General features: G+C 43.7%; 1 protein-coding gene across 2 annotated transcripts in view; it reads left to right on the top strand.

Moving 5' to 3' along the window:
- LOC311111695 (low-density lipoprotein receptor-related protein 4-like) overlaps positions 1 to 7,735 on the top strand; it is a 201,856-nt gene extending 194,121 nt beyond the window's left edge. For both annotated transcript variants that reach the window (XM_084154489.1, XM_084154488.1), the window contains exons 35-38: positions 5 to 69; positions 286 to 373; positions 857 to 998; positions 3,282 to 7,735. In XM_084154489.1, coding sequence (XP_084010615.1) covers positions 5 to 69; positions 286 to 373; positions 857 to 998; positions 3,282 to 3,623 — 637 coding nt within the window. In that variant the 3' untranslated portion in view covers positions 3,624 to 7,735. The remainder of the gene's footprint in view (positions 1 to 4; positions 70 to 285; positions 374 to 856; positions 999 to 3,281) is intronic.
- The last annotated feature ends 6,001 nt before the right edge of the window (positions 7,736 to 13,736 follow it).

Raw genomic sequence — 13,736 nt, 5'->3', positions numbered from 1 at the left:
GTAGCTGCACAGACAAGATCCTGAGTGTGGAGGGCTGCTTACAGAGCAACGTGGTGACGGCTCCTCACGGTAAGATAAAGATCAGTCAGCTTCATCATCATAATCATCATCATTATCATGATTATTACCCTTCGTAGCGTCTTTATCACACTTTGCGTCATCATTACTATCATCATCACTTTCAAATGTACAGTGTTGATTTAGAGGCTACATCTAATTGTTTAGATGTCATAGCAGTGGAATCCACTCATTGGTTGATGTTCATCTGCAACACTTCTTTCCCAGGGGAGGGGCTTCATATCAGCTATGTGATTGGAGGAGCGTTGACCATTCTTGCCATCCTGATACTCATCACTGCATTCATTATTTACAGGTAAGACCAAGTCCTCTCTAAATACTCAAAATTCCTCTCATTTGACATTTACATTTGAGTCATTTATCTAGATGGCTCTAATCTAGATCAATTTACAGTTAGTACATTCATCTTAAAGTAGCTAGGTGAGACAACCACATCAGTCATAGTAAGTAAAATGTTCCTCGATTAAGCAGTCACCAGCAAAGTCAGTGCTAGTAATAAAATAAATATGTCTATATGTCTATTCTCCATCCCTTTATCTGCCCAGATCTGAAATAAGTGATTAGGTGAAAACAAATTGAGCACCAATAGATTTCGCCGATGTTGCTGTCAGGTAACTTATCGTTTCATGTCAGTGCAGATAAAGAACAAACAGAGAGGAAGCTACGTTAGACCTGTGACATTTGTCTGTTGTGGGAGCTAACCTAGATAGCCACCCCATGGACAGTTTTAACCAGTGGACTGTGTGGACGATGTGTTTTCCCATCTTTCTTTCCTCAGACACAAAAAGTCCAAGTTTGCTGACCCCGGGGTGAGCAACCTGACCTACAGTAACCCCTCATACAGGACGTCAACGCAAGAGGTCAAGATCGAGACCTCTCAGAAGCCGGCTATTTACAACCAGCTACGATATAAGAAAGAGGTAACTATCCAGGCCTATTTAGTATTGTAAGAAAATGTCGACGGTGTTCTAATCTAGCAAAGCATTTTTGCATGTGCAGCATTTGCAGCAGTTATTTTTCTGGAGGGACTAAAGCATAAAAGTGAATTGAAGGTGAAATCACGATTTGAAGGGGAAATGGAAATGTATGTTATTCTCTTATAATGAGAATAAGAAAGTAACTCATGTTTAATAGAGGAACAGATACATTTGATGTGAATCCATTGGGTTTCTGTATGCCTATTGTGACCGAAGGGTTTCAAATGGTATAGCTGGAAGTAACCATTGAGACAAATACCAGTTTTCAATGTTTGTCTCTATCTCCTATGCTTTAGATAGATTGCTTTACAGTAGTTTAATTATAACCAAACATGAAGAGGTGATCGACCCCTCCACTCATCTCTCCTTTCTTCTCTTCCCCCTCGCCTTCATTGCAGCTCTCTCATCCTTACAACAGCCTCTCTCCTCTATTCTTTTGACCTGTTTTGTCCTGCGGAGAGGTAGTCACACACTGCATGGGGGAATCCCTCCAATCAATCAACCTATCACTCTCTCTTTCACTCCTCCTGTATCTCTCACGCCTTTGTATCTCTCTCTCTCTCTCTCTCTCTCTCTCTCTCTCTCTCTCTCTCTCTCTCTCTCTCTCTCTCTCTCTCTCTCTCTCTCTCTCTCTCTCTCGTCCCCACCTTCACCTTGCATGTGTACATGCTCTCTCTCTCTCTCTACTATTGTTCCTCTGCTTGGTCATACATGACAACTGACTCTTTCTGTTTCTGATGACTGACTTAACTAATTATTTAACAAATGTAGAGACGTACAGTGCCTTCAGAAAGTAGTTACACCCCCTTGACTTTTTCCACATTTGTTGTGTTACAGCCTGAATTTAAAATTGATTAAAATGAGATTGTGTGTCACTGGCCTACACACAATACCCCATAATGTCAGCGGAATATGTTCTTCTACATTTTTACAAATTAATTTAAAATAAAATGCTGAAATGTCAATAAGTATTCAACTCCTTCTTTTTTTTTTGCAAGTCTAAATAAGTTCAGAAGTAAAATTTTACTTAAGTCACATAATAAGTTGCATGGATTCACTGATAGTGAAATGATGCAATGATAGTGTTTAACTTAATTTTTGAATGACTACCTCATCTCTGTACCCCACACATACAATTAATTACCTGTAAGGTCCCTCAGTCGAGCAGTGAATTTCAAACACAGATTCAACCACAAAGACCAGGGAGGTTTTCAAATGGTTCAAAAAGAAGGGAACCTATTGGTAGATGGGTAAAAAAAATAGCAGACATTGAATATCCCTTTGAGCATGGTAAAGTTATTAATTACACTTTGGATGTTGTATGAATACACCCAGTCACTTGGGCGTCCTTCCTAACTCAGTTGCCGTAGAGGAAGGAAACCGCTCAGGGTTAGGGTTAATGGCTGTGATTGGAGAAAACTGAGGATGGGTCAACAACATTGTAGTTACTCCACAATACTAACCTAAATGACAGAGTGAAAAGAAAGCCGGTTCAGAATAAAAATATTCCAAAACATGCATCCTGTTTGCAACAAGGTACTAAAGTAATACTGCAAAAAAAATTGGCTACGGAATTAACTTAATGTCCTAAATACAAAGTGTTATGTTTGGGGCAAATCTAACACAACACGTCATTTAGTACCACTCTTCATATTTTCAAGCATGGTTGTGGCTGCATCATGTTATGGATATGCTTGTCATTGGCAAGGGAGTTTTTTAGGATATAAATAAACGGAATAGAGCTAAGCTCAGGCAAAATCTTTGAGGAAAACCTGGTTTAGTCTGCTTTCCAACAGACACTGGGAGACAAATTCACCATTCAGCAGGACAATAACCTAAAACACAAGGCCAAATATACACTGGAGTTGCTTACCTAGACAACATTGAATGTTCCTGAGTGGCCTAGTGACAGTTTTGAAGACATCTCACTGAAAAGCAAACTACCACTGTGCATGGGTAGAGATTTACAACAACATCCTGCTCTGGAGTGTTTGTAGTAGTTTTCTGATGAGTTATTCCAAAATGGCTGCTGTCTAACCACTGATACAGGCTTAGTTTTCTACTAACTACTTATGCAGGGTCAGATATTCTTCATCCCCTCAGATGCTTTTGGGGATATGATCATCTGACCCTAGATCTGTGATTATGGGTGATGTCTACGTCGTGCGCTAGGCTAACATAGCTAACCCTTCTACTGTGTCTTCTTTCTCCTTCCTACTTCCTCAGGGGGGCGGGGACACCGGCTACACCAAGGAGAAGATCCGCATCGTGGAGGGCGTGTGTCTCCTCTCCAGCGAGGAGCTGTACTGGGAGGACCTGAAGCAGCTGAAGCCGTCGCGGGGCGGTCTGCACACGTGCATGCGCACGGACACTGTGTCCCTGCAGGCCAGCAGCGCCTCGCTGGACGACGGCGAGACGGAGCAGCTGCTCCAAGAGGAGACGTCGGAGTGCTCGTCCATAAACACGCTGACCCCCGCCACAGCCACACCCCAACAACACCCCCAACACAGCCTGCCCGACACCGGCTGGACCCCCGCGCGCAAACCCTCCACGGAGAGCGAGGTGTAAGGGAGGCCTCTCGATTCACTGCCTCCCTACTCCTACTCTTCCCCCTTAGTCCTCCTGACCCCTTCAACTACACACCCTTATATACACACACACACACACACACACACACCTGTATAGAATATACACTTACATACAGTACTCATATGTAAACGGTACGTACTTACGCTTCAGGCCACAGTGAGTCATACACAAACTGACACTCACACAGATAGGTGGTACATACAAACACTAAAGCCACATACATACTTCATGCTACACACAAACATTTATGCATGCATACAAACCTGGCATCTCCTCCGCCCGCTGGACTTCGTCCTACACACACACATCGGCACTCTCACCACTACCCTCTCACAACTGCAGACTGACTCACTGCTACCCTCTTCAGGCAACAGACTGAATGACAATTTAAAAACATGCTGGAAAAAGAAAGCAAAAAAAAGACACTGAGAAAGGAAATGATAAAAAGAGAATGAAATGACATCTGGAGCCTTTTTAAAGAATTCAACCCCTCAAGGTGAGGGCCGCTTAGTTGTGTATAACATTGCATTTTTTGTGAACTTTTTGGCAAAGCTAAAAACAATATACTCCCGCAGGAGACTATGTAACAAACTGCTCTCACCTCTATATGCCACTCATCATATACCATGTCCTTATGAACTGTATTTATGAACTTTGTTCTTTGAGTGGGTTTTAGCTGATTTTAGAGAATGGTGAGAGTGTTGTGTAGAACTGTATTTATGACAGTGCCAAAGGGTGGAGCTTCGCTACGTCTACATCTACACTAGAAGAAAATTGTATGGGATATATGCCACGTAAAGGACGGACAGACAGACAGTTACCTATGGGAGAGCACAGGAATGGGACAATCTGTTTCAGACATATGTTTCGCATTGTATATCTACTCTTCTAAATCCAACCACGGACTTATCTATCTGGTCTCTCTTAACTGGTACTCTAGACTGGTACTGGAAACTGGTACTGAAAATGGGTACTCTAGACTGGTACTGGAAACTGGTACTCTAAACTGGTACTGAAAATGGGTACTCTAGACTGGTACTGGAAACTGGTACTCTAAACTGGTACTGAAAATGGGTACTCTAGACTGGTACTGGAAACTGGTTCTTTATACTGGTACTGGAAACTGCATTAGCAATCGTTGAAATCCATTCATTTTATAACATCTAAAGTAAACTGCAAGTAAACCATTTCTGGTCCTCGGGGAATAGCAGTCTCGATGAAGTATAAGTGCCAAACATTATTTTCATTTTTTTCTTTCCTCAGTTTTATATTTCCTGGAGGTTGTAAAATGTGCTTGGTATTCTTTTAGCGGTTCTGATTAAAGCAGATATCTGTCATCTCTGAACCTGTAAAGCACTGTGCACTTAGTGTCCACTGTTCTAGTCTAGACAATAGAATAGGCTTCAGTGTATTATGTCATTTGACAAGGTTGCCCTTTGTGAAATATCAAACACATACAGTGCATTTGGAAAGTATTCAGACTCCTTGACTTTTTCCCAAAAAAAATTAAACGTTACAGCCTTATTCTAAAATGGATTAAACACTTGTTTTACCTCATCAATCTACACACAATACCCCATAAGTGAAAGCAGGTTTTTAGTAATTTTTGCACATTTATTAAAAATATAAAACAGATACCTTATTTACATAAGTATTCAGACCCTTTGCAATGTGACTCGAAATTGAGCTCAAGTGCATCCCGTTTACATTGATCATCCTTGAGATGTTTCTACAACTTGATTGGAGTCCAACTGTGGTAAATTCAATGGATTGGACATGATTTGGAAAGGCACACACCTGTCTATATAAGGTCCCAAAGTTGACAGTACATGTCAGAGCAAAAACCGAGCTATGAAGTCGGAGAAATTGTCCGTAGAGCTCCGAGACAAGATTGTGTCGAGGCACAGATCTGAAGAAGGGTACCAAACAATTTCTGCAGCATTGAAGATGCCCAAGAACACAGTGGCCTCCATCATTCTTAAATGGAAGAAGTTTGGAACCACCAAGACTCTTCCTAGAGTTGGCCGCCTGGCCAAACTGAGCAATTGGGGGAGAAGGGCCTTGGTCGGGGAGGTGACCAAGAACCCGATGGTCACTCTGACAGAGCTCTAGAGTTCCTCTGTGGAGATGGGAGAACCTTCCAGAAGGACAACCATCTCTGCAGCACTCCACCAATCAGGTCTTTATGGTAGAGTGGCCAGACGGAAGCCACTCCTCAGTATAAGGCACATGTTGGAGTTTGCCAAAAGGCACCTAAAGACTCTCAGACCATGAGAAACAAGATTCTCTGATCTGATGAAACCAAGGTTGAACTCTTTGGCCTGAATGCCAAGCGTCACGTCTGGAGGAAACCTTGCACCATCCCTACGGTGAAGCATGGTGGTGGCAGCATCATGCTGTGGGGATGTTTTTCAGCAGCAGGGACTGGGATATTAGTCAGGATCGAAGGAAAGATGAACGGAGCAAAGTACAGAGAGATCCTTGATGAAAACCTGCTCCAGAGCACTCAGGACCTCAGACTGGGGTGAAGGTTCACCTTCCAACAGGACAACAACCCTAAGCACACAGCCAAGACAACGCAGGAGTGGCTTCGGGACAAGTATCTGAATGTCCTTGAGTGGCCCAGCCAGAGCCCGGATTTGAACCCGATCGAACATCTCTGGAGAGACCTGAAAATAGCTGTGCAGCAACGCTCCCCATCCAACCTGACAGAGCTTGAGAGGATCTGCAGAGAAGAATGGGAGAAACTCCCCAAATACAAGTGTGCCAAGCTTGTAGCGTTATACCCAAGAAGACTCGAGGCTGTAATCGCTGCCAAAGGTTCTTCAACAAAGTACTGAGTAAAGGGTCTGAATACTTATGTAAATGTGATATTTCCAATTTTTATTTTATATATATTTTCAAACATTTCTAAAACCCTTTTTTTGTGTTGTCATTATGGGGTATTGTGTGTAGATTGAGGGAAAAAAAACTAATCTATTTTAGAATAAGGCTGTAATGTAACAAAATGTGGAAAAAGTAAAGGGGTCTGAATACTTTCTGAATGCGCTGTACAGTATATGAGATTACCATGAACCATAAATCACAGAGGTGTTACCTTAGACAAAAAATATACCACTGACAACTTAAGGAACCATTCATATTATTTAAGTAAAAACAATATATATTACATTAAGGCCTAGATTCAATCCGTATCGCTGAAGAGCCACATTTTAGCGCAATTGAAATGTAAAGGTAATTTCCAATTGAGCCGACATATGCAGCGTTTACCCTGAATGCAGTCTCCGCGAACGTGGGCACATTGCCTTTAAATTTCAATCGTGCTGTAGTGCGGATCTTCAGCGTTATGGATTGAATCTAGCCCTTAGATTAACAATGTTTTGTACTGTTCTATATGTCATGGAAATGCAGAGGGTGGGCATTGGAGCGTTGCTCTGGACAGATATCAGTTTGAGTTCTCAAACCATATATCTTGAAGTAACTTCAACAAGTTCAGCAACATGCTGATTTGCTGCTAGACGGGAATTCCACAGCACTGATGCCAATGAGAGAAGGTCTTGGCAGCTACTTTACCTGAGGTCTCTGATGGTTGGATCACAGATGCATCAATCTGACCAACGCTTCAATCATTAACTATGCTAACACACAGAATCCCACCCACTCAGCGAAGGTTGCTAAACTGTACAGATTTGACCATGCATTTTAAGCAGACAAATTGTCAAAGATATTGTGTTGATTTTGTACAAAGGGATTTTGTACAAAAGGGATTTCATGATTGTTTTGACTTGTATTAATATTACTCACTGGAGAAGAACATTTTGTTTTGCTGGATTATTTAACCACTGTGTTTCCAAACATTGTAAATGATAGGGTTGCTGACATTTATTTAATAATGCTGTTTTATGTTAAGAAATATTGGTCACATATAACTGTTGTAAAGTTAACTAAAAGAGATATTTATGATTTCTTTGTTTGGTTGTCACTTAATGTGTAAATATTAATAGTACCTGCAGTACTAACAAGCTGTGTTGTGTGATATAGTGAATTATCCCTTTGCTATCTTTTAATATAAAACTGCATTTGCATTTGAATGGAAATGTGACTTTTTTTTGTCTCACAAGTTTGAAGCAATGGATCTTCCTCTCTGCAGATCTTACGGAAGCCCTGAAGGCCAAGGAAAAGAAGAACACTGTCGTTTAAACGACTTAATTGTTATTTTGTCTAATTATGCCTCATCTGTTGCTGCAGCCATTCATTCACTGATTCCATCCATTGATATGATTAGTCATTGACAGTTCTTTACGCCTATTCAGTTGTAATTATTTAGCCTACCCCACCCATAGTAGCCTATATCTAGTTTATATTCTACTTTCTAACATTAGGATATGTCACGTTGTATAATGATTTGAAGACAGGCGCAGGAATACGTCTTTGGGGTTTTATTTACTCCAAACAACACAAGGTACGTCATGAAAAACGACAGGGAAGAAGCCCAAAACAAACATGTACAGTGAGGAAAAAAAGCATTTGATCCCCTGCGTATTTTGTACGTTTGCCCACTGACAAAGACATGATCAGTCTATAATTTTAATGGTAGGTTTATTTGAACAGTGAGAGACAGAATAACAACAAATAAGTCCAGAAAAACGCATGTCAGACGTTTCTTGTAGTTGGCCACCAGGTTTGCACACATCTCAGGAGGGATTTTGTCCCACTCCTCTTTGCAGATCTCCTCCAAGTCATTAAGGTTTCGAGGCTGACGTTTGGCAACTCGAACCTTCAGCTCCCTCCACAGATTTTCTATGGGATTAAGGTTTGGAGACTGGCTAGGCCACTCCAGGACCTTAATGTGCCTCTTCTTGAGCCACTCCTTTGTTGCCTTGGCAGTGTGTTTTGGGTCATTGTCATGCTGGAATACCCATCCACGACCCATTTTCAATGCCCTGGCTGAGGGAAGGAGGTTCTCACCCAAGATTTGACGGTACATGGCCCCGTCCATCGTCCCTTTGATGTGGTGAAGTTGTCCTGTCCCCTTAGCAGAAAAACACCCCCAAAGCATAATGTTTCCACCTCCATGTTTGATGGTGGGGATGGTGTTCTTGGGGTCATAGGCAGCATTCCTCCTTCTCCAAACACCGCAAGTTGAGTTGATGCCAAAGAGCTCAATTTTGGTCTCATCTGACCACAACACTTTCACCCAGTTCTCCTCTGAATCATTCAGATGTTCATTGGCAAACTTCAGACGGCCCTGTATATGTGCTTTCTTGAGCTGGGGGACCTTGCAGGTGCTGCAGGATTTCAGTCCTTCACGGCGTAGTGTGTTACATTTTAATTTTTTTACCAATTGTTTTCTTGGTGACTATGGTCCCGGCTGCCTTGAGATCATTGACAAGATCCTCCCATGTAGTTCTGGGCTGATTCCTCACCGTTCTCATGATCATTACAACTCCATGAGGTGAGATCTTGCATGGAGCCCCAGGCCGAGGGAGATTGACAGTTATTTTGTGTTTCTTCCATTTGCGAATAATCGCACCAACTGTTGTCACCTTCTCACCAAGCTGCTTGGCGATGGTCTTGTAGCCCATTCCAGCCTTTTGTAGGTCTACAATCTTGTCCCTGACATCCTTGGAGAGCTCTTTGGTCTTGGCCATGGTGGAGCATTTGGAATCTGATTGATTGATTGCTTCTGTGGACAGGTGTATTTTATACAGGTAACAAACTGAGATTAGGAGCACTCCCTTTAAGAGTGTGCGCCTAATTTCAGCTCGTTACCTGTATAAAAGACACCTGGGAGCCAGAAATCTTTCTGATTGAGAGGGGGTCAAATACTTATTTCCCTCATTAAAATTTTAAGAAATGTATAACATTTTTGACATGCGTTTTTCTGAAACGTACAAAATCAGCAGGGGATCAAATACTTTTTTCTCTCACTGTATAAATATACACTGCTCAAAAAAATAAAGGGAACACTTAAACAACACATCCTAGATCTGAATGAATGAAATAATCTTATTAAAAACTTTTTTCTTTACATAGTTGAATGTGCTGACAACGAAATCACACAAAAATTATCAATTGAAATCAAATGTATCAACCCATGGAGGTCTGGATTTGGAGATACCCTCAAAAAAAGGCTGATCCAACTTTGATGTTATGTCCTTAAAACAAGTCAAAATGAGGCTCAGTAGTGTGTGTGGCCTCCACGTGCCTGTATGACCTCCCTAAAACGCCTGGGCATGCTCCTGATGAGGGGGCGGATGGTCTCCTGAGGGATCTCCTCCCAGACCTGGACTAAAGCATCCGCCAACTCCTGGACAGTCTGTGGTGCGACGTGGCGTTGGTGGATGGAGCGAGACATGATGTCCCAGAAGTGCTCAATTGGATTCAGGTCTGGGGAACGGGCGGGCCAGTCCATAGCATCAATGCCTTCCTCTTGCAGGAACTGCTGACATACTCCAGCCACATGAGGTCTAGCATTGTATTGCATTAGGAGGAACCCAGGGCCAACCGCACCAGCATATGGTCTCACAAGGGGTCTGAGGATCTCATCTCAGGACCTAATGGCAGTCAGGCTACCTCTGGCGAGCACATGGATGGCTGTGCGGCCCCCCAAAGAAATGCCACCCCACACCATGACTGACCCACCGCCAAACCGGTCATGCTGGAGGATGTTGCAGGCAGCAGAACGTTCTCCACGGCGTCTCCAGACTCTGTCACGTCTGTCATATGTGCTCAGTGTGAACCTGCTTTCATCTGTGAAGAGCACAGGGCGCCAGTGGCGGATTTGCCAATCTTGGTGTACTCTGGCAAATGCCAAACGTCCTGCATGGTGTTGGGCTGTAAGCACAACCCCCACCTGTGGACGTCGGGCCCTCATACCACCCTCATGGAGTCTGTTTCTGACCATTTGAGCAGACACATGCACATTTGTGGCCTGCTGGAGGTCATTTTGCAGGGCTCTGGCAGTGCTCCTCCTGCTCCTCCTTGCACAAAGGCGGAGGTAGCGGTCCTGCTGCTGGGTTGTTGCCCTCCTACGGCCTCCTCCACGTCTCCCGATGTACTGGCCCGTCTCCTGGTAGCGCCTCCATGCTCTGGACACTACGCTGACAGACACAGCAAACCTTCTTGCCACAGCTCGCATTGATGTGCCATCCTGGATGAGCTGCACTACCTGAGCCACTTGTGTGGGTTGTAGACTCCGTCTCATGCTACCACTAGAGTGAAAGCACCGCCAGCATTCAAAAGTGACCAAAACATCAGCCAGGAAGCATAGGGACTGAGAAGTGGTCTGTGGTCACCACCTGCAGAACCACTTCTTTATTGGGGGTGTCTTGCTAATTGCCTATAATTTCCACCTGTTGTCTATTCCATTTGCACAACAGCATGTGACATTTATTGTCAATCAGTGTTGCTTCCTAATTGGACAGTTTGATTTCACAGAAGTGTGATTGACTTGGAGTTACATTGTGTTGTTTAAGTGTTCCCTTTATTTTTTGAGCAGTGTGTATACAGTTGAAGTCGGAAGTTTACATACACCTTAGCCAAATACATTTAAACTCAGTTTTTCACAATTCCTGACATTTAATCCTATTAAAAATTCCCTGTCTTAGGTCAGTTAGGATCACCACTTTATTTTAAGAATGTGAAATGTCAGAATAATAGTAGAGAGAATGATTTATTTCAGCTTTTATTTCTTTCATCACATTCCCAGTGGGTCTGAAGTTTACATACACTCAATTAGTATTCGGTAGCATTGCCTTTAAATTGTTTAACTTGGGTCAAACGTTTTGGGTAGCCTTCCACAAGCTTCCCACAATAAGCTGGGTGAATTTTGGCCCATTCCGTCTGACAGAGCTGGTGTAAAGGAGTCAGGTTTGTAGGCCTCCTTGCTCGCACACGCTTTGTCAGTTCTGCCCACACATTTTCTATAGGATTGAGGAAAGGGCTTTGTGATGGCCACTCCAATACCTTGACTTTGTTGTCCTTAAGCCATTTTGGCCCAATTTGGAAGTATGCTTGGGGTCATTGTCCATTTGGAAGACCCATTTGCGACCAAGCTTTAACTTCCTGACTGATGTCTTGAGATGTTGCTTCAATATATCCACATAATTTTCCATCCTCATGATGCCATCTATTTTGTGAAGTGCACCAGTCCCTCCAGCAGCAAAGCACCCCCACAGCATGATGCTGCCACCCCCGTGCTTCATGGTTGGGATGGTGTTCTTCGGCTGGCAAGCCACCCCCTTTGTCCTCCAAACAACAATGGTCATTATGGCCTAACAGTTCTATTTTTGTTTCATCAGACCAGAGGACATTTCTCCAAAAATTACGATCTTTGTCCCCATGTGCAGTTGCAAACCGTAGTCTGGCTTATTTATGGCAGTTTTGGAGCAGTGGCTTCTTCCTTGCTGAGCGGCCTTTCAGGTTATGCCAATATAGGACTTGTTTTACTGTGGATATAGATACTTTTGTACCTGTTTCTTCCAACATATTCACAAGGTCCTTTGCTGTTGTTCTGGGATTGATTTGCACTTTTCGCACCAAAGTACGTTCATCTCTAGGAGACAGAACGTGTCTCCTTCCTGAGCAGTATGACGGCTGCATGGTCCCATGGTGTTTATACTTGCGTACTATTGTTTGTACAGATGAACGTGGTACCTTCAGGCATTTGGAAATTGCTCCCAAGGATGAACCAGACTTCTGGAGGTCTACAATTTTTTTTCTGAGGTTTTGGCAGATTTTTTTTATTTTCCCATTATGTCAAGCAAAGAGGCACTGATTTTGAAGGTGGGCCTTGAAATAAATCCACAGATACACCTCCAATTGACTCAAATGATGTCAATTAGCCTATCAGAAGCTTCTAAAGCCATGACATCATTTTCTGGAATTTTCCAAGCTGTTTAAAGGCACAGTCAACTTTAGTGTATGTAAACTTCTGACCCACTGGAATTGTGATACAGTGAATTATAAGTGAAATAATCTGTCTGTAAACAATTGTTGGAAAATGTACTTGTGTCATACACAAAGTAGATGTCCTAACCGACTTGCCAAAACTATAGTTTGTTAACAAAAAATGTGTGGAGTGGTTGAAAAACGAGTTTTAATGACTCCAACCTAAGTGTATGTAAACTTCCGACTTCAACTGTATATAACACTGGGATGTAAACCAAAAAGAAGAGCGAGATGTAAATCTCCAAACAAATACACGGGACGAGACCCGTAATCACAAGAGCACAATACACGGTACTCACAAGACCAACGGACATGTGACAGTAATTGAGAAGGACAATTGGGAACAGAGGGCACATATATACACATACTAATCAGTGGGAATGGGAACCAGGTGTGCGTAATGAGACAAGACAGTCCGGGGTTGGTGATAATATTCCATGTCAGTGACGCCTAGAAAGCCGGTGACGTAGACCTCCGGAACTGATGAACGGAATGAGCAGCAGTACCAGGGGGATCCGTGACACCGGCCTCGGGGACACAGTGCGGGTTGGTCAGGGCGCCCCGCCCGACACCTCGAATCCAGGACTTCATGGACTGAGTACGTCGGACCTCCCTCAATGTCCAGAGGAGGAGGCGGGGCGTCACTGGGTCCAGCCTCAGCGAGGGGACCAGGCACCACTGGCCTGAGGACAGACACACGAAAAGTCAGGTTAATGCGGTAATCATCAGGGAGTTGCAAACGGTACGTTACCTCATTAACCCTCTTCAGGACTTTAAACGGCACAACAAACCGTGGACTCAGCTTCCGGCAGGGCAAGTGGAGGGGCAGGTTCCAGGTGGAGAGCCAGACCCGGTCGCCTGGAGAGAAAACAGGCACCTCACTGCGATGGAGGTTGGCCTGTTCTTTGTGCCGACGCACGGCCTGCTGGAGACGAGTGTGTGCAGCATTCCAGATCTCATCAGCGCGCCGAAACCACTCGTCCACCGCAGGGGCCTTGGTCTGGCTCGGATGCCAAGGTGCCAGGGCCAGCTGGTACCCCAGCACGCACTGGAAAGGAGAGAGGTTAGTGTAGGAGTGGCGGAAGGAATTCTGTGCGTAATCAGCCCAAGGTAGAAAATCTGCCCACTCCCCCGGCCAGT

Source organism: Coregonus lavaretus (assembly GCF_964263955.1).
Source record: "Coregonus lavaretus genome assembly, chromosome: 37".
Taxonomy (NCBI): Eukaryota; Metazoa; Chordata; class Actinopteri; order Salmoniformes; family Salmonidae; genus Coregonus; species Coregonus lavaretus.
Note: the sequence above shows the minus strand (reverse complement) of the source record. Positions and strands in the feature narration are given on the sequence as shown.